We start from the raw sequence: 21,052 nt of genomic DNA on the forward strand, positions 1-21,052 counted from the left end.
TAAAGGTAACATAAAGATATTTAATAGAAAACTCTTATACCGATAACATTATGAAATTAAGTTTACTTTCCGACAAGCTGCTCAGATTTCTTGTCCTGGTATATACCACTTGTTTCAGTCATCTCTATAAACTTAGAACCAGACATCCATGTCATAGGTACAGTCTATCAATCTGCGAAGGACCTGGAGGGAGGGGGAACATGATCCAGACAAGAAGACAACGAAGAGGAGAAAACTACATACCTAGAATGAAACTGATGGCTTGCCGCAGAATTTGCTTTATTTTATATACTTGTTCAAAATTCCAACACTAAGCTCTAGGTAGCTCTGGAGGCATTACTTTCAATATTATAACATAATTATGAAATGAGTATTAGTCCAATGTGAAAATATTTAATACCACTGGGTTCTCAATTAAACCATAAACAATCATGTGAACAGGAAAGTTCCTTCATAATTTATGGTTTTAAAATTTTTCAAATAAAGCAGTTTTCTTTGTCTTGCATAGCTTCTCAAGTAATTAATATCAATTTTTGGTAGGTTTCATTTTCTAATATTTTACTACAGTCTATCTTTAAATATACTTATATTTAAAACTTGGGAGATTCATACAGTCCTGAAGTAGTCTAATTAACCCCATAGAATCCCAGATTCTTATAGAAATCTTTATTCTCTTTATTTAAAAAAATAATAATTATACACACACGCACATAAAATTGGGGAGCTTTTTTAAGAATACCACCACCACCTTTTACTTTTGCTAATTTCTATAGTCTTGCAACTTGAATCCTAGTTGACTCTAAATATATACAGAATAATCTTTTCATATCATAGGTACTACCACCAGTGTTTCATCAATTTCTTGAAGTGAATCAAGTGAAATAACAAGCAAGCACACACCTAAGAGTCAATATTTATTCTGATTAATATTTTACAAAATTTTGACAGATTTAATTTATGTAAGGAGAGCTAATTTATTAAACACTTTACAGGTTTTTCCTTCCACAGAATAACACGGTAAGTAGCAAAATAATACTTGGCACAGTTATAAATAAAGAAAATATAAAATAAAAATATCCATAGTTTAAGTATAATGATGCTGTTTTATGCCTACTAATATTTCAAAACAAATTCCTGGGAACAACAAAAATGTGGGGGGAAAAAACTCCAAAGAAAAAGTTCATGTTCAAAGCTGAAAAATAAGTTCCTATTTGTTAAATGTATCCAATTAAGCTGATCTTTCCCAAAGGTCACCTTCATACACAAGTTTAGAACTGGGTTTAGCTGGGTCCACGTACACATCCTACACAATAATTAAACAGACAGTGCATTGCTGCAGGTGGCTCCTGGCCATCTGACCATTTCTCAGTTGTAGGTTTCACTGGTACTACGAGATGGTTAGTACTAAAGCATTAACATTGCTATTATTTTCCATGTAATTATACATCTAGAGGGGTTTTTTCCTATTTAACTCAAAGACATCTCTTTTGCACTGAAAAGAATATTGTACCACAAAGAAAGAACATGGTAACAACACTCTTATCCAAACTAGAAAATCACCGTAAGTATTTGACTGTTAATAAAAATGTATTCAATAAAAACTGCAACTGAGTCTTCATGTGAAGTGGCTCAAAATACAAAAAATTAAAACAAATTCTAGGCTTTTATAAATAATTGTGAATTTAAAAATTATCTAAAATTTGCCCCAAATAGTAGTCAAAACTAGCAGAGACATTTATAAAGATGACCAGTTTTTTATACTCTGACAAAATGGCACAATGTTATTGCCACCCCACACCCATCTCTTCCTTTTTCAAAAATAAAGTATGTATGCTAATTTCCTAATATTAAAACACTCACATATACTAAGGGTAATCTTTCTGATGTGTGACTTGTGGTCAAAGGAACTACTATATAAAAATGGTACTTGGAAATACGAACATCAACTATATACATTTTCACTGCTCCTCTTACTAAGGCAAGGGGCGGGTATACCACTAGATTGCTTTAATACCTGTAATCTGCATTTTACAGGGAATACTAATTTTACCAAGCATCAGACATGCAGTGAACTTGCAGGGTATAATGCCTATTAACAGCAATATGGAACATCACTAGAAGCTCATTAGTTATCTCCCTTTTCTTTTGGTTGGATAAGATGAAATGAGCAGCTGTAAACACACTAACACATACAGACACAAAGAGAAAACTATTTGATAAATTATTTATATACAGATACACAATCTTTACACTGGCCTAGGATCTGTCATCAGTGTGACCACCCTTTCCCCTCCCCACTCCCAGCCCATTCCCTCTCACAGGTTTCCCACAGGTTGCTCGAACCACAGTTTGCTACAGCACTTAGGACTAAAGCAAGTCTCACTCTGTAAACAATATTTATGGAAGTGGTGACCAACAGTTCACCGTGAGCATGAGAATGCTGCAACAAAAACTGATCAGTGCATCACGTTTAACAAAAGAAAATTTTTTTGAAATTCAGACGGCGTTAACAAATTTCAAAACATTCAAAATTGAAAAAATTAAAATAAACTTGGAGATTAAATTCCTTCTGATAGGTCATATTTTTAAAACTAGAATATACCATTAGTATTTCTTTTATTCAGATGTGCTATGTACAGAAATCATGCTCCATCTTTAGCTAGACTCCATCATTTTGTCTTTATTTTGCAGCTCAGAATTTAGAAAGTATATTCGTTTATCTCTATTACTGAGAATTTTGCATTAACTTGTTTTGCCTTTTCTTGAAAATACCTTAACTCTTAAAAATTAGACTGCACATCAAATTAAATTCTAATTTATGCTTTACTGGATAGTATGTGCTAGTATACATTCTATGAGGTGTATCATGCACTTAGTAGGGCTTTTAAGCTTAAACAAAATAGCATGACTTACCATACTCATGCAAGTGTTTTGTTATCAGACCATAAAACCTCAGAGCAAGGTTACTACAAATTATTTCACTAAACCAGAAATATATCAGCACTGAAAGAGCTGATAGCAATATAATATTGTTAGCACATTTTTTTTTGGTGAACATTATTTTCTTGTGCCTTTGAAGACACATTAGAGAGGATCCCTAATAAAACCACATGATTTTCATCACAGTATTTACATGTACATTCTAAAACATACATAATACTAGTCTGACTCAATTTAAGACAACTCTCGTGGAATTAAATGCCATAAATACTATTAGTAGATTGTACCTTAAAATTTAGCTGTATACCATAAATTTAGTTTTAGCAAGACTCGAACATTTCTGGTTAGTATCTGTCAACAGAATAAGTCACTCATATTTTGTGAAAAATGTTATGAGAACAAAACCAAAAAATTGAGTATGTTGTGAATTTCCACATTAAGAACCATTAAAATTCTTTTTAAGATCTTTACTCTTCCTGGAAGTGGCAGTGTGTTCTGTCCATGTTTACTTTTGTTAATAAAAGTGTTGAAAAAAAGACTGTAAAATTCACTGTTAGCCCTACATACAGCATGCTATTGTTCAAAGGATGTGGATTCGAGTGTGAGAGAGACACGGACAGACACAATTTTCAGGCACCACTTAGCAATATGCTTCATAAGATAAAGACGCTGCTACACGAGCTGGTACCCAGATCCTGATATTTGGTCATATTCTATTGTATACTGCCTGGTCCAGTCCACGATAACAGGACGAAAGAGGCCACAGCATCGAAATTCAAAGAAGTCTATAATATTCCTTACACATCCGTGGCTAAAAAAATATCCCAAAAAGAAAAAGTGTATTAGGACAATGATTTAACATATGAGTGCAATATAATTTTAGTGGTAAATATATATTTTTTTAAACTTAAAAACTCAGATTACTTGTCAGAAAAAACCTGTTTATAACTAAATAAAATATATGTGCATTTATGCTTCTTCGTAGCTTGGTCAACCCTGGTTTTTCTTTTCTCTTTTGTAAATTCAATGGGTTACACAATTACACTTTAAAGTTATTCAAATTTGCATTTCATTTTTGTGTCATGTAATTTTTAATAAAACCTTTCCTTGATTGGTGGCCCTTTGGCAAGGAGACAAACTACATCCAAAATTGAGAAAGTAAAAGACAAAATAATCACAAATAGCATGAATTTGGTAGTGTACCTAAGATAACAATTTAAAAAAGGAAATGTCCAGGATAAGTTCAGAGAATTTTAGAACTTCGAGAAACCTTTGGAAGATAACTCTGTTTCACATCATATAAAACTACTGTGACTATGGGAGAATTCTCAAAACTACCCAACTGACTCTCTTATTTTTGCCTTTAGCTAAAGGCTTGCTTGCTCTCCAGAAGCATGCAATAGTTAAAGCACTGCAAAAGCTTCCAGGTGGTAGGCAAGTAGCTTGAGTAAAACTACGAATTTTAAATATTTCATATAATTAAGGAACAACTGTTTACTGGCAGCAAAATAAATTCATGTTTAAAAGTATATATAAGGCCCAGCTGGGCTTGGCTCAGCGGTTGAGCATCGACCTAGGACCCAGGAGATCGGGGTTCAATTCCCTGTCAGGGCACATGCCTGGGTTGCGGGCTGCAGCTGATCAATGACTCTCTCATCATTGACGTTTCTGTCTCTCTCTCTCTCTCTCTCTCCCTTCCTCTCTCTGAAATCAATAAAGATATATATATATTTTAAAAAGTATATATAAGGCATAGGACAGTTTCTTCAATAAATGGGGCTGGGAAAACTGGGCAGCCACATGCAAAGAATGAAACTGGACCATCTTACACCATATACAACCTAAAGTGGATTAAAAAATGTAAGACGTAAAGTCATAAAACTCCTAGAAGCAAACATAGGCAGTGAGCTCCTTGACATCAGTCTTGGCTATGATTTTTTTGAATCTGACACCAAGAGCAAAAGCAACAAAAGCAAAGATAAACAAGTGGCATTATATCACACTAAAAAGCTTCTGCACAGCAAAAAACAAACAAACCCATCAATAAAATGAAAAGGAAACCTACTGAATGGGAAAAAATATTTGCAAATCATATATCTGATAAAGGATTACTATCCAAAATATATAAAAAAATCTTACAACTCAGTAGCAAAAACCCAAACAATCTGACTAAAAAATGGGCAGATCTGAATAGACATTTTTCCAAAGAAGACATACAAATGGCCAAAAGGTACATGACATAAAAAGATGTTTAACATCACTAATCATCAGAGAAATGAAAATCAAAACCACAAATAAGATATACCTCACACCTTTTAGAATGACCACTATCAAAAAAGATTAGCACGGGTCATTGGGGAGAAAAAGGGACATCTGTAATATTCTAAACAAAAGTAAAAGTTAAAAAAAAAAAGAAAAAAAGACTAGCAATAACAAGTGTTGGCGAGGAAGTGGTGAAAAGGGTATCCTGTGCACTGTTGGTGGGACTGTAAATTAGTGGAGCCACTATGAAAAACAGTATGGAGGTTCCTCAAAAATTTAAAGGTAGAAGTACCATATGACCAAGCAATTCCACTTCTGGGTATTTATTCAAAGAAAACAAAAAACACTAACTTGAAAAGATAAATGCACCTCCATGTTTATTGCAGCATTATTTACAATACCCAAGATACCGAAACAACCTAGGTGTCTATTGATGGATGACTGAATAAAAAAAAAAGTAGTATGTACAGAGAAAAACAAATACTATATGCTATCATTTATATATGGAATCTAAACACAAGCAAAACCCAGGCTCATAAAGAGAGCACAGGCTGGTGGTGCCGGAAGCAAGGGGTAGGCTGTGGTCAAAATGGGTGAAGAGGCTCAAAGGCGCACACTTCCAGCTATAAGTGAGTGAGTCCTGGGCATGTGCGCACGGCGTGGTGACTACAGTTAACAACACTGTATGCTGCTAAGAGAGGAGATCTTAAAAGCTCGCATTGCAAGAGAAAAAAATTATGTATGGTGACAGATGTTAACTAGATTCATGTGGTGATCATTCTGCTATATATACAAACATCAAATCATTATGTTGTACACCTCATACTAGTATAATGTTATGTGTCAATTATACCTCAATTATACATATATACACACACATTCATACATGTATCTGTATAAAACTAAGCATATGGAAATTTTTGTGTCATTCAAAGGGTAAATAAAAAAAATAACTTGTACTGAAAAATAGTTGTCCTAGAGCCTGGGAAATTTCCCTAAATATAAGTTTCAACTGATTATTTTTAAGAATCTGATTTCTCTGGACACATTCATTTAAAAAAAAAAAAAAAGTCTTTATTGACTTGAGAGAGAGGAAGGGAGCAGGAAAGAGAGAGAGAAACATCAATGATGAGAGTCATTGATCAGCTGCCTCTTGCACGTCCCCTACTGGGGATCGAGCCCGCAACCTGGGCATGTGCCCTGACCAGGAATTGAACCACAATCTCTTGGATCATAGGTTGATGCTGAACTGCTGAGCCATGATGGCTGGGGTGGAGACATTCATTTTTAATGAAAATTTATAAATTGATAGGAAGGTTAAAGATCAAATACTTACGTTAGTAGGTCAATAAAGTTTGAATTGTGCAATTTAAAAAAAAAAGTATCACAAATTTATAAACAGTTAATGTGATGAATTCTAAAGTTATGGTCAACAAACCAATGCTATGTCTGGCTGAAATCTAGAATTTAGTAGAATTTATAAGCTATTTTACATATTGCCAAGTAAAATAAACATTTTCTGTTTAATATCCTATTGCCATACCTAAAGAAAAACACTTCTCTTTGATGTATTCACTAGATAATTGCTAAATTTGGCTGAGTAAGAAAATTTATGTGCCAAGGGAAAATATTACATTTACAAACATGTACATACTTGAATGGGCTTTCAATAGATGTTGTTGTGACTTTAAAGTGCTTGTATCTTCTGGCATTCATTCTTTCATTTGTAGTAATACCTAAACAGGATATCTAAGAGATAAGGGAAAGCAAACCATTAGTTCTCTGAATATTTAATATAAACAAATTAATTCTCAAGACGACCAGAATAGAGAGAAAAATGATGAAATCTGTTTTTGGTTTTCCATCAGGAGATCATCAAGATAGTTTAAATATCATCATCTTGACTCCATGAAAAGTAGCTAGTTAAATGGGGAAAATATTTAGAAACAGGTTGCTTGGCATTGTGCATGTGGAGTGATGAACACTATGTACATACACCACCTCTCCATCAGACCCTTTAAGAATGAGTTAAAAAAAAAAAATCCTTAAAAGACAAATAAATATTGATATTTGTTGGTAATAAAACATTACTATTAGAACAAACACAAAATTAATGCCATCATCAATCTAAGCTCACAATAATATCCAATTGGATGTATTTGAATCAGGAAAAACAGAAATTAAAAGTTCTGTCAAGAGCAGTATTCCAAGTCAGAAGTTCAGGGGTCAGTAGGGAAAAAAGGGTCATCTGTACTTCTTTCAACAATAACTTTTTTTAAAAGTTCATAAAATAAGAAGAGGGAGGAGAGAAGGAAGGAAAGAAAAATGGAGAGAAAAAGTAAAATAAAATTTTATTCCTTGAAATGTAAGAGTGGGTAGAAAGAGAATACATTATTATCTTTTAAGCAAGAAGTATCTTTTTTAAGAGTTTTCGATTAGTACACTGAAGAACAAATAATGCATTTGCACATACCTGGTACATCTGACACATGAGTAATACAGCCACCCACATGAAATGAAAAACACTGTTCAGAAACATCCAAAACATCCAAGGTGAACATGTGGCGATTTGAGTAATATATGTCCAGAATCCATCCTTGGTGTAAGTGGTCTCACAGTGGAGTCCCCAGTCTAAAATGAGAAGTACTCACATTTACTCAATAATCATCCAAGTACCCTGTGTATACATTATAAGACACCACTTATAACACGATCCAAGCCCCGGCCTGGTGGCTCAGTTGGTTGAAGCGTCCCATGCACCAAAAAGGTTACAGTTTTAATTCCTGGCCAGCACACATGCCTAGGTTGTGGGTTTGGTCCCCAATTAGGACATGAACAGAAGGCAACTGATGGGCATTTCTCTCTCACATGGATGTTTCTCTCTCTCAAAAAAAAAAATCAATAAACATATTCTTAGGTGAGGATTTACACAAAAAAGGGCAGCTTCTCCCCTCCAAACAAAAAAACATGATCCAAGAGTCTAGCTTTAATTAATGACTTTCAATGCACATTTTTTATACTCTTAAATAATCCCCTTATACATTAGTTAAAAAAAAAACAACCATCACCCGTCTGGACGTGGCTCAGCGGTTGAGCGTCGACCTGGGATCCAGGCGATTGGGGTTCGATTCCCGGTCAGGGCACATGCCCGGGTTGCGGGCTCGATCAATGACTCTCCCATCATTGATGTTTCTATCTCTCTCTCCCTCTCCTTTCCTCTCTCTGAAATCAATAAAGATATATTTTAAAAAAACAAAACAAAACAAAACAAAAAAACCCATCAAATCAGAAATGGAAAAGCAGCCAATCTTAAACAAAAAACACTGTACTGTAACAATATATAGTTTTTATTTGATAGATACTATATACATATATTTAAGGACATAGCCTTTTTTATTAGGGCAAAAACAGAGGTTATTCTTTTTTTTTTAAATTTTTTATTTATTTATTTTTTAACATATCTTTATTGATTTCAGAGGAAAGGAAAGGAGAGGGAGAGAGATAGAAACATCAATGATAAGAGAGTCATTGACTGGCTGCCTAACCGGCAACCCGGGCATGTGCCCTGACCAGGAATCAAACCCCGATCTCCTGGATCCTAGGTTGATGCTCAACCGCTGAGCCATGCCCGGCCGGGCGAGGTTATTCTTAATATCTGTGGGAGTAAGAGGACCAGGAAATCATCCTTCCAAGACGTATTTTTAAGCTGGGATCTAATGCATCTTTATGCTAAGTACCACCAAGACCTGAGGTTTCGTAACTCTTTCCAAATTATGTTTTCAATGCAGTAATCCCCCACAATTTCCTCTAAGATACTAAACCTGTATGATCAAGTGAATGACAACTTATTCTTAAAAGAGTAAGTTCTAATACCTTTTAATATTCTCTAGTAGGCAATAATTATACCGTACTTTTAAAAACATTTTAAGTTCTCTGCAAACTTAACTTCAACTATCTTTTCACAACTGTTTGGTAAGAATGAGCAACTAGCACAATCATAAAATCTATAAACTACTAGAGTAAAACAAGCAAATGATATTTAAAAAGTGTATATTTAACCCAGAAGCTTTCCAAAGCCTATTAAGCCAACACATTTTTCAGGGACACATGTATTAAAAGGTAGTTAACTAATAATTCTGTTGTTTATATGTTGAACATGTTTGATAGTCCTATTAACTAGTTTTCTTTATGCTTCATTGCAATGAGGTGCCCCAAACCATAATTTTTAGTTCAAACACTTTTGCCATTATCATACTTTTTATTAATATGGTAAGCATGAGTATGCAAACATTTGTGTTTTAAGAAGAGAAAAACTAATTGTACTCACAAGAAATACAACCATAAATCATCCAGCAGATCATAAAAAGTAAGAAAAACAGGTAGCCCATAAAGTATCTATGGTTGCCTGCACCTAAAGAACAACACAGAGGCAATTTTTTTCAGTTAAGAAAAGACAACTGGAAACACACCAGGGCTGAGAAGAATTGGAGGGAGGGAGGGATTATCATGAAAGGTGTGATACAACTTAAACAATAATCACACACATTAATTATTTTAGAAAATGTTCTTAAAAAAAAAAGTAATGTTTCCATTAAAGTCAACACAAGAATGCTTATAATCACACCCAAAGATGTGATGACTACAGTGATATTAATTCCCAAGGCAAGAGAGTCCCAATGAACCAAGTAAGTTAAAATACTGACCTTTATTGCTACTATTTGCTTTGTGATGTTTAAAATATCCCTATTTTAGCTTTACTTTTATACACTTTATTATTCAACTTTTCAAAGGCTTCTCCCCAACAGTTACACAATCTTCGTAATGTTTCCCTGCTGTCACCTCATAAAATCCCCAGGGCCATCTCTCAGATCACTTAGTTTATCTCCTCAGGCTACATCATTCTTGAACACTGAAGTACGTAGAGTTCTTCTTTGTCATTCCTCTCTTCTTCTGTACATAATATCCTTTCAAATCTTTTTATTGCCTTACTTTCTCTAGTTTAATAAAAAAAAAAATACTATCTGCCTCCTTTTCAACTTCACTACTATCACTGGAGAAAATAGGAGAGAGCAGGCATGGAAAAAACTGACAGAGAAATGATCATCTTTTCTAGACACTGATTTTAAACTCCTCCCCCCTCTCAACTGAGTTGCTGTTTTGTCAATCTGAAGATAATGAGGGGGTTGAAGGGAGTGTAGTAAGGTACAGGAATGAACTTTCCACTATCTACTTTAATATGATACTTTATTCATTACCTAGAATAACTTAAATGAACCATATATTTAGAAATTACTAATAAAACTTACCGACACAGTTACCCACCCATGGGCAATGATGATCAAATTTCGCTATACAGCGGTTGCACACACCACAGTGTTTGGACCTCACTGGTTTCCGTATCTGTTAATAGGCATGTTAAAAGATTATAAAAGGCACTATACCTTAGAGAGGAAAGCAGAACATCTATTTCCTCAAAATACAACTATGAATAAATAAAGCTATATTTTTTAGAAAGGATTATACCAAGGTTTTCAAAGGTAAAACAAAACAAATTTTAACTGCAACAACAAAGATGAAAAGGATAAGGCTACTCTAGAATATAAACTCTTAAAAATGGAGTAGAAGCATCAATTTGCAAAAGTGATTAACAATCAAAGCCCAATTTGCTGTTTGGATGAATGGTACTATATCTAATTCACTTCCCTCAAATTTGTGAATAATAAAAACATCACTCTCCAGGCTTCTAAATGAAAATTTACTGTGATTAATGGTCATGATATTAGTTGTCCTTTAATAAAATGAAATTGTCCTTTAGTAAAAGAAAGGTCAAGTAAGAAGTGAATAAGAGCTTTTAGAATTCAAAATCATTTAATATGAGTTGTCCCAAAATTAGCACCACTGGTGCCTCCTGAGATCTGAGATTCAGGTACAGCATGTATCCTACTGAAATGCATGCCTTATCTAAGAAAGTACAACATGCTTAGGAAGTTTAGGTAGTCCCTATTTCTTTCAAAACAAAATAAAAAGTACATTATTCAGCTTCTGACAGACAATAAAGAGTTCATGTTTGTAATGTCTTAATTGCTGTAAAATGTTTTACTCCATGTTATTCTAAATTAGCCAAGTGAACAGAAGAACTCCGCAGTAATATTCGAAGGACTGTAGTCCCAGTGCTGGGTACATGACAAAAGCTAGTGTAATTAGCCTATGCCAGAAACAAAATTTATAACATCCTTCATTGGTGTTTCAACAAAGGCACTGCCATTTCCCCAATAATTTGTACAAGGTTATACACACTTCTGCGGTACTAAGAAAAAACATAGGTAGACTATGCAGTTCTTACATGTACTAATATCATCTGTGGATCAAAGAAAAGGGTAAGTTATTCTTTACCACAGATAATGCAACTACATCTATTTAAGAGAAAGAAGTAGGATATGTTAAACAAATTCTAACTCCACTTCAAACCCCCAGCTACATTTGCCCTTTGGGAATTCAGTTGTCAATGAATTCTGAACTAAAGAAGGGGGAAAATGGGGATCAAAGGGGGGCACCTGTAATACGTTCAACAATAAAGAAAAATTAAAAAGAAAAAAAAGACTGACACAGGCTCCTGAATATAGTGGTCTTTTCAGTTCACTTACAAATTAATTATTTTTTAGAAAATGATGATGATCTACATTTATTTTCTTAGGGACTTGTCTATTTATCAAAGTGAAGGATACCCATATAATTGACAAATACTCTGTTATTTTAATCATTTTATAATATGTATTTCTTACTTTACAACACCAAATTATCTATCCAGAAGAAGTACACAGCTTACAATAACACAGTATAAAATGTTTATACTACAATGAAAAGAATAGTCTTGTTCTTGCCATTAAATATTTGTTTAACAATGAAACTGTACTGAGTGGCTCTATAAAGAATTTGCTTGCCATATGGCAAACACAGCAGCAATGCATTCTTGACTTTATAGGACAGAATAGTATTTCCATAACAGCAGACTATAAAAACATCCTGTATGTCAAGAATGCCAATCATGTAAATAACCCATTGTAAAGCATAGAAACAGGAATCTCTTAAAAGAATGCTTGAAAATAGCACCCTGCCTGGCCAGGCATGGCTCAGCGGTTGAGCATCGACCTAGGATCCAGGAGATGGCAGTTTGATTCCCAGTCAGGGCACATGCCCGGGTTGCGGGTTCGATCCCCAGTTGGGGGATTGCGGGAGGCAGCCCATCAATGACTCTCATCATTGATGTTTCTATCTCTTCCTCTCCCTTCCTCTCTCTGAAATCAATAAAAATACATATTAAAAAAAAAAGAAACAGCGCCCTAAAGATGCTACCAAAAGTACAGCAGTATATATTTTGAATATTCAAAATCATGATTGTTTGATCAAAGAATGTTAAATGAAGCAACTTAAAGAATCTGTAGCATTAGAGCTCAGTTTCAAAAACTCATTCCAAAACCCTAAACTATTTTATTATTCAAATGTTAAGACATTAGTTTAGTTGCAATGTATAATTTAAAGGTATAAAAGATCATTTAGTTTCAGGTACAATCTGAGGATATTTCAATTTCCATGTAGAAAAACACAGTAACCATTGTAGCAATTTACACATTTTTCACAAGAATTATAAAAATTAAGCAGAAAATAATAAAAACAAAAAAGTGTTATTCTATAGAAATAACACTTCTAATGATGTCTATAATGAAATAAATAATGTCAATATTACCATAGCTGATTCCATAAGTAAATGCTATTTAATTTCATATATATCTTTATCTATGACCTGGTTGAAGATAGCAATTTTTAATATAGAGAAAACAGTACTCAAAGCTGCATAACATTCTGATATAGACAGATTAATCTAGTTAGAAAAACATAGTATTAGAGATCATACTAAACCTTTGATTTTAAAGGCTTTATTACTTAGTTTTTTATTTGCTGAATTACATTTTGAGAGAGAAAAAGAGAGTAAGAATGAATACAAATGAATGGCACCTGTGAATTAGAACTATAGTCAAGTTCTACACCAGGAGGAATAAGCACATTGCGAAGGAGACATCATTTTACCATCTTTCCTCTTGTATCACTTTTTTGGAGGGCATGAAATGTGCTCAGCGAAAGAACCCAGTCTCCTTGTTCCCCACACCCTCTATGCTATGCCACTGCCAGGAGAAGATACACAGAAGAATGAAGAAAAAAATACTACCAAACAGGTACTGCAGAATATACTGAGGTCCAGACTTCCTGTCTCTGCAAGTTCAACTATTGTCTGTGAATTAAAAATATATATTTTATTCAAACTGAACAGTGTTCACCAACTATTGTGCCATCAATATCAATTAATAAACATGATGTTCATCTTTAATTAACCAATGTTTTCAGCTCAAATAAAATCTTTTGTTCATGTACTTCTGCTATTTCATCATAGTATGAATACAGGAATTTTGTTTCTTGGATATATGAGAATAAAACCAAGTTACCCACCCTAAGAGCTGGTCTATATAGGTTTTGATGATTAAGACATGAAAATAAACCTAAGTCCTGAATCTTCAGAACTAGACTATGACTAAGAAACCCTGTCAAACCAATTATTAGCAGTAATGTCTGAATATTATAACATAAGAGTAGTAATCTCTATGTAGCCTAGAAAAGGGGGGATCTGGCCATAAGAACATGCCAGTGTTTTAGTCTACTGTAGGCAGAAATAATTCATCAGGATTTGTTTTGTTTTCTGAAACTGGATAAAATAGCTCTTAAAATAATCTAACTACCTCTAGTCCAATTCTCTATGGACATGACATCTTTAGATTATAAATTTGGCTCCCTAAGTACCTGTGTTACAGGTGAGGAGTGCCCTGAATCATATATACAAATATTCAAGTTATTGGGATGATATATCTGCACTATCAACCAATTTATTGGCCTTTTCAACTTACAAAGCCATTCAACAAACATCTACTGAATGTTTATTACTTGCTGAGGGTTTACACAGATGTGTAAAATACTGTATTCACCCCTCAAAGCAATCACAGTAGCCTTGTAAGTAAGAGAAACATGAAATTATATAATATCATGAAATACATTAAATAATAATGGCATGGAAGTATAAGGACAGGCATCATAAGAGCACAAACTATACAGCTCAGTTGGGTTTGAAACTTCTTTAAATTCTAAACAGTTTCTTCCTTTGTACTCTAATGTCTGCTATAACTACTGATAATTTGGCAGTGAAACACATGTGACTAGTTAGTTGGTATCTTGCTACCTTTTTCTTTTGTTCTTCTGTAGCTTTAATTATCCCTGGGTCTGATTTCCAAGATTTCCCAAAATTGTAGAAAAGTGCAACACTATTGGCAAGAAATGGAAGATGGATAAATAAAAAGTTGAGATGTACCTAAAGTTAAGGAATCTAAAGAGGCAATGATAAATGAGTTACTCTTATAGGTAAATTTATAACCATAAAGCTTCACCACAAAAAAATCCACCTACTAATCAAAAAACACAAGCTGGCTTATTTATTACATAAAAATAGATTATTACATCTACTATCCAAGCTGGTTTATCTATTACATCAAAAGATAAATTTTTCATATGTCTATAACTAAATGTAAAAAGTAAAAATGTGAATTCTTTATTAACTTCAAATCATGTACGCTTATCGACTTTTAAAAAGGCAGTGAATACATTAAAAATTCATTGAATACATCATTTTTAAGTGCTTATTATTTCTTTTGACAAAAATGAAGGGACTTCTCATGTTCAAAGTTATTAATGTATTACTTTATTTATATGTACTGAAATCTTTATATAGCTACCAAATACTTCAGATATCATACCCATATATTTAAGAGATTGCTTTCAAATTCTCCCCATTGCCTTTTTTTGAAAACATTCAAGTTGACCTTAATTTTAGAAAAGATATTTATAAAGTTGCTTAAAACAGAAATAGTTTCTATGGTCATATTTTTCTATCTAATGAAAATATTAAAAAATGTACTAGGCATTTGTAAAAATAAGTGAAGAATCAAAGACTTTCAAATAACATTAGGAAAAACAAAAAATGTTGTTAGAACAATACGTTTCTGGGATACAAAAATCTGGAATACTAAGATTTCATTTTCAAGATTTTATGTAAGAAGAAAGTATCACACAATAATTTTGTAAAACTTTCGGACATGATCACATATCCACAGTTTACATTTCTTGTGAAGAACAGCTTCTTGAATAAAATAATCCTATTTTATACCCAAACACTAAATAACCACATAAAATAGAGGGTGAGAAAGGAAAGAAGAATAATTATCATCACCTGCCATATATAAAACTCTGCCATATATAAAAGTGATTTCTCTTTCTCCAGTCTCCTATTTTTCCCAGTTTTCACCATCTTTATTACAGAAAATGCACTGGTACAGACAGAGGAAAGTAAATATGAACTCAAATTTTCAGCTGTCCAACACCTAAAAATCTCTTGAGAATAAAGGTGGGTAAATATGTAAAAAGAACACTGAATCCTGGCATTTTTCAGGGGCAGTACCTTAACTTATAACAATTTCAAAAAGGTGCTAACATGTAAATAAATGTCAGGTTCTTATAGCTAAGATAAAATTTGTAGGGGACTAACAAACAGCTCAATAAATGACTACAGATTTTGAAAGATACATTCCGAAATTAAATACCAAATGAACTTAAAGAATTTTTTGCTTGTTTTTTAAAGGTAGAGATTAGACACTTCAAATGGTAGTTTGAACTTAGCTTTAGCAATAGGTCAGAACAGCTAATTTTAAAATTTTACCGAAATAGGTACTCTACAATGCCATGGCTGGTTTTTTGTAAAGGTTCAAAACAACCTTTATTATTGATGAAAATCAGAAAACACTAGAAAGTATAGACAAAAACAATTATCCCACAATTCAGAGATAAATTCTTTTATTTTTGGCTTTGTGTTTGCATTTTTTTTTTTTTTTAAATCACAATTGGGATCATAGTGTATTTATTAATATTAATAAAATAAAAATAAAATGCCAACCATAGTTGACTGTACTGGCTATGACAGTGAATTTTAGAGTTGATAATTATAAAAGAAGCATGGTCAATAAAATCATTCATGAATCTAACAACCAGAGATAATCACTACAAAACTTACATGTACTCACTTTTAGTTCATATCTTTTGTGCATTTTAAAATTAGAATCACTATGAAAATATAGTTCAGTATTTTTTCACTTATTATTTCCTAAGTATCAGCCCATATCATTAAGTCTTTAAAAACCAATCTCATACCATATGTAGTATAACTGATAAAACTATCCCTGTATTAAGGTTGGATATTTAGGTTGTTTCCATTTTCCCCTATTATAATAGTACTATGATAAACATCCTAGTAAATACATCTTTGATCTTATCCCTGATTACTTACTTATGAGTGACTAAGAGATCAAAGGGTATTTTCAAAGCTCTTTCTACAGATTGCCAAATTGCTTTATAGGAAGATTTATGAATTTAAGATTATGTTCAAAATATAACATAAGAATATTGGAAGATACACTGTATCAGGTCAAAAGGCTGGGTTCTACACCAGACTTGATAATCACCTACCTGTGTGACTTTGAGCAAGGCACACAACTTCTCTGAACCTCAATTTATTCATCAGTTAGAAAATAGCATTACAATTTGTGCATTTTGTTTTTCTAATCTAAAAGAACTGTTCTGAGAACCAAATAAAATATCTCAGAAAGCTATGAAGCACTAAAAGCACTAAATAAATATAAGGTGTATAATGAGGTGATAATTATTTAATGAGTAAAAAAATAAATAAAAACTTACTTATTAAAAGAAATCATTTATATCAATATAAAATTCATTTTCATCACAAAAGGACTAACATAAAGTTGATCCTCAAGCCTACTCACTAGATATTTACTTGCAACCCCAAACTCAATACTCACGGTGTTTTTGCAATTGTTTGCATATAGCAAACAGTATGAGTCACGCTACACACACATTCTCAGCTGAGTTGAACAAGGTGACACTCTGCCTTCTTGTTTCACCTTTATACTGTAAACAAATGTTCTTTTCATAGTCTATTTAGTGCCATATTTTCCACATTTTTGTGCTTTTTGTCGGTGACTTTGCCTTTTAAAATGGCCTCTAAATGTAGTGTGCTGAAATGCTATTTAATGTTCTTAAGTGCAAGAAGACTGTGCTATGCCTTACAGAGAAAATACATGTGTTAGATATGCTTTGTTCGGGCATGGGTTATATAGTGCTGTTGGCCATGAGCTCAGTATAATGAATCAACAATAAATATTAAAATTTGTGTTTAAACAGAAACACATGTAAAACAAGGTTATGTACTAATTAGCTGACAAAAATGTTGTGACCAGAGGCTTACAGGAGGCTAACCTTCTTTGTCCCCTAGGAGCAATGGGTATTTGCAGTGATTTTATAGAATGTAACTATCATGAATAATGAAAACTGACTGTAATTCTATTTTTCAAAACATGTCTAATCAGCTTTAATTACATATGTAGCCCTTAGTAGCAAGAGGAAAGTGGTAGAAGCAACAGCAAGGACTGTGGTATGCAAAAGAGGTAGTCCCCGATAGCTACTGCTATTTTATCTCTGTGCCTTCATCATTATCCTTTAGATCATGAACCTCATGGCTCTTTCCTGTCTAACATCCTTTGTGTGTCCATTATAAACTAACCTGGGCTCTTTACTGTTCCCTTCCTACAGGTTTTTTGAGCTTCTCTCTCTGGCTTCAGAAATTTAATACTGAAAAACAAAAAATGTAGCTCATCATATGGTTCACTTACAACATAGTGAAGTGTAAAGGGTTTTTTCTGATAATCAGAATTTATAGTTATTTGTGATTTCATTCTACAGTCCATGAGTAAGATACGCACAAACACATTCAAATATGTAAATACACATTTAAAGCCCACTGGGACATAAACTTAGATTTAAAAAGTCATATATAAATAATAACAGGTACTTATTTAGCATTTCCTACATGTCAGGTATGTCTTAAACTGTATTATATCCATCTTTTCAAGAATTCTCTGAGACAATACTATGATCAACCCTCCTTTACAAACAAATATACAACTTAGCATTCTCACACTACTATTTTTATTTGAAAAATTAGCATGTGCAATTTATCCATACATTTAAAAAATGAATTATATAACAATCTATTTTAAAGGCAGAATTATTCAAACAGAGCACATTAAATAGGCTTGAATGTTCTGGCCTTCCCTTCAAAGATCTACCTGTCACATTCTCGACTCCCCAGCCATGGAAACTTGCATAGCTAATTTTTTTACTATATCCACATAAAGAAAAGAAAAAAAATTCAAATTATGCTATATAAAAAAGTCTGGCATAAAAGTTTTCATTATTTGGTAATTTACTAATTTTCCTGTCTTTCTCCACTTACATGCACAACAGATCAAGAGTTTAGCAACAGTCTCAAATTATTTTGAGATAGGAATCTAACGTTTTTTTCTTGAACATAAGATTTACTGTCCAATTTAGGAAATAAAGTTAGAAAATATGTCTGGAATACTAAAGTCATTTCAGAGGTCAGTGCTTCTTTATAAATTTAAAACAGATGAGGTAATGAAAACAAGCAAATCTGTTTTACTCATACTAAATGTCCCAAAAAGACAATTCTAATGCTTAATAATAAATCCTTGAAGAACAATTTATATGTCACAGTATACAAGGCCAGAATGAGCTAGTGAAAACTGCCACATGGAAAAATTTCACTAGATACTTAAGCAAGGAGGTATTTAAAAAGTCTTATGCTTTCTGAAAGTAATCATATACACTATAAAAATGTAAGAATTACAAATGTAGCTACAATTGTGCCTTACTCTCAAAAACAAAGTAAGTTTTGTTTTTCAACTAAAATATAGAATAATTTAACAAAAAGAATACAGTATTATAACATGCAAGATTGTAGTGAAACCAGGTACTATCAATCAATATCATTCAAGTCACCAAAAACTGTGCCCATTTAAAACATCTCTTATATACTTTATGGTAGTATTTTAAAAATGACTCATTAACAAACATTTATGAAACATGTGCATTTATTATAATAAATCAGACTATCTTACTGACTTGATCTTTTTCTATGTAAAAACACCAGAGGTTAACAATGACCTTACTTCTTTGGTACCCACACATACACACACATTTACAATTTGAAGTTATACTACTTTTTAAAAGTATACTACATTGAAATAATTTGTTGAAGTTAGCAAATATTTGAAGATGCATTACATGTTTTTCATGAAGCAAAAGAAAAAATTAACTGTTAGCTACCATAGCAAAATGAGAAGTTGTGAAATTAAGAAAATACTTAGAGAAGATAGCTTGATACTAAAACATAAAAGTCACAGTTTAAAAGAAAGGTTTAGAATATGTATTATAGAATCAGATAAGTACATGTTTTTATTCCACCTATACCACAGACTAGCTCTGTGGCTTTGGGCAAGGATAACAGCCTAAGCTATTTAAGCCTAAATTTCCCCACCTATAAATTGGAGATAACAATACTAATGTACTGAATGTGTATTAATGATGCAAAGTACCTGTATTTAAGAAAATGCCCTTTAAACACACAATAAATGATAGCTATTATTATGATTATTGATGTTATTAAAAGCAATTTTCAAAAGTAATCTATTCAATATGTAACATTTTAAAAACAATATTTACATACTTATTGTTCTAGAAATACTGTTCATATTGACTTTTCTAGAAATAGTTTCACTGTTGTTAATTGTGAGTAGTTCAGTCCTAATGTTAAATTATTATTAAACATTTGTTTAAATAACAAAAACTGCTTAGATATGACCTTAATAACCAAAGGATATCATTCCAAAACCAGAAGAACCATGTCACATACATCCAGAATTTGGTTGCCAAATATATCCCAAGGGGCAATGCACTATGCATTGAATGATCAAAAAAGGATCTGTAAAACATAAGTTTTGTAAAATTTCAGATCTATATTTCATTGTGAAAATGAGTATTTATATATTTAAATGAAAATCACACACGTTTTACACAATAAACTCTGGTTTAACTAAAATCCAGAAGTCCAGGATGCTTAAATACCAAGACTGTTTTCATAGTAATCAACAATAAATGATTTCACAGCTGAATGACTCAGCAAGATTTTAAAGGTCCTTTTAATTCACCAAGAGTTAAAATTACATTCCATTTACTTTTCCTTTTTTTTTAAGTTGTTTTATTCTTTCTTTGGTTGCTTATAGCCTATTTCTTTGTGTGGGTTTTTTTTGTTGTTGTTGTTTTTTACTGATTTTAGAGGGGGAGGAAGGGAGAGGGAGCAAGAAAGAGAGAAACAGATGAGAAACATCCATTAGCTGCCTCCTGCATGCCCCCTACTGGGGATTGAACCTATGACCTCTTGGCGCATGTGTGGAAACAGCCAACTGAGCCACACTCATCAGGCTCGATTAACTTCTCAATTTCTAAATTTCAGTGTACTCCTACACTCTTAATCAAAAATTCAACTTTAGTATATACAGTAACTCATTCAGCATATAATACTGATGATGTGTTATAATTTTGACAAATAAGTACAAAGCAATCCTCAAGTTTTTCTCCATATTTCATCATTACTTTCCCTAACCTACATACTCCTGTTAAGTCTTCAAATCTTTTCAAGTAGAATGAAATGCTAATTTAGTGGAATTGAAGGTCATTATTTATAGCATCTAGAGTTCAGGAAAAATAAGTATCAATAAACTTCATCAAACATAAGCAGGATCAACCACCCATATAGGCTAAATAA

At 32.7% G+C, this 21,052-nt stretch overlaps 1 protein-coding gene across 1 annotated transcript in view; it reads right to left on the reverse strand.

Annotated features, from left to right (window-relative positions):
* Positions 1-901: 901 nt before the first annotated feature.
* The window catches only part of ZDHHC17 (zDHHC palmitoyltransferase 17), a 78,739-nt gene continuing 58,588 nt past the window's right edge, over positions 902-21,052 (reverse strand). The window contains exons 10-17 of the mRNA XM_087814527.1: positions 20,107-20,209; positions 14,486-14,608; positions 13,427-13,489; positions 10,509-10,602; positions 9,530-9,613; positions 7,676-7,833; positions 6,857-6,951; positions 902-3,751 (exon numbers count right to left, since the gene is read on the reverse strand). Coding sequence (XP_087670653.1) covers positions 3,613-3,751; positions 6,857-6,951; positions 7,676-7,833; positions 9,530-9,613; positions 10,509-10,602; positions 13,427-13,489; positions 14,486-14,608; positions 20,107-20,209 — 859 coding nt within the window. The 3' untranslated portion in view covers positions 902-3,612. The remainder of the gene's footprint in view (positions 3,752-6,856; positions 6,952-7,675; positions 7,834-9,529; positions 9,614-10,508; positions 10,603-13,426; positions 13,490-14,485; positions 14,609-20,106; positions 20,210-21,052) is intronic.

Source organism: Miniopterus natalensis, chromosome 2 (assembly GCF_054644295.1).
Source record: "Miniopterus natalensis isolate mMinNat1 chromosome 2, mMinNat1.hap1, whole genome shotgun sequence".
Classification (NCBI taxonomy): domain Eukaryota; kingdom Metazoa; phylum Chordata; class Mammalia; order Chiroptera; family Miniopteridae; genus Miniopterus; species Miniopterus natalensis.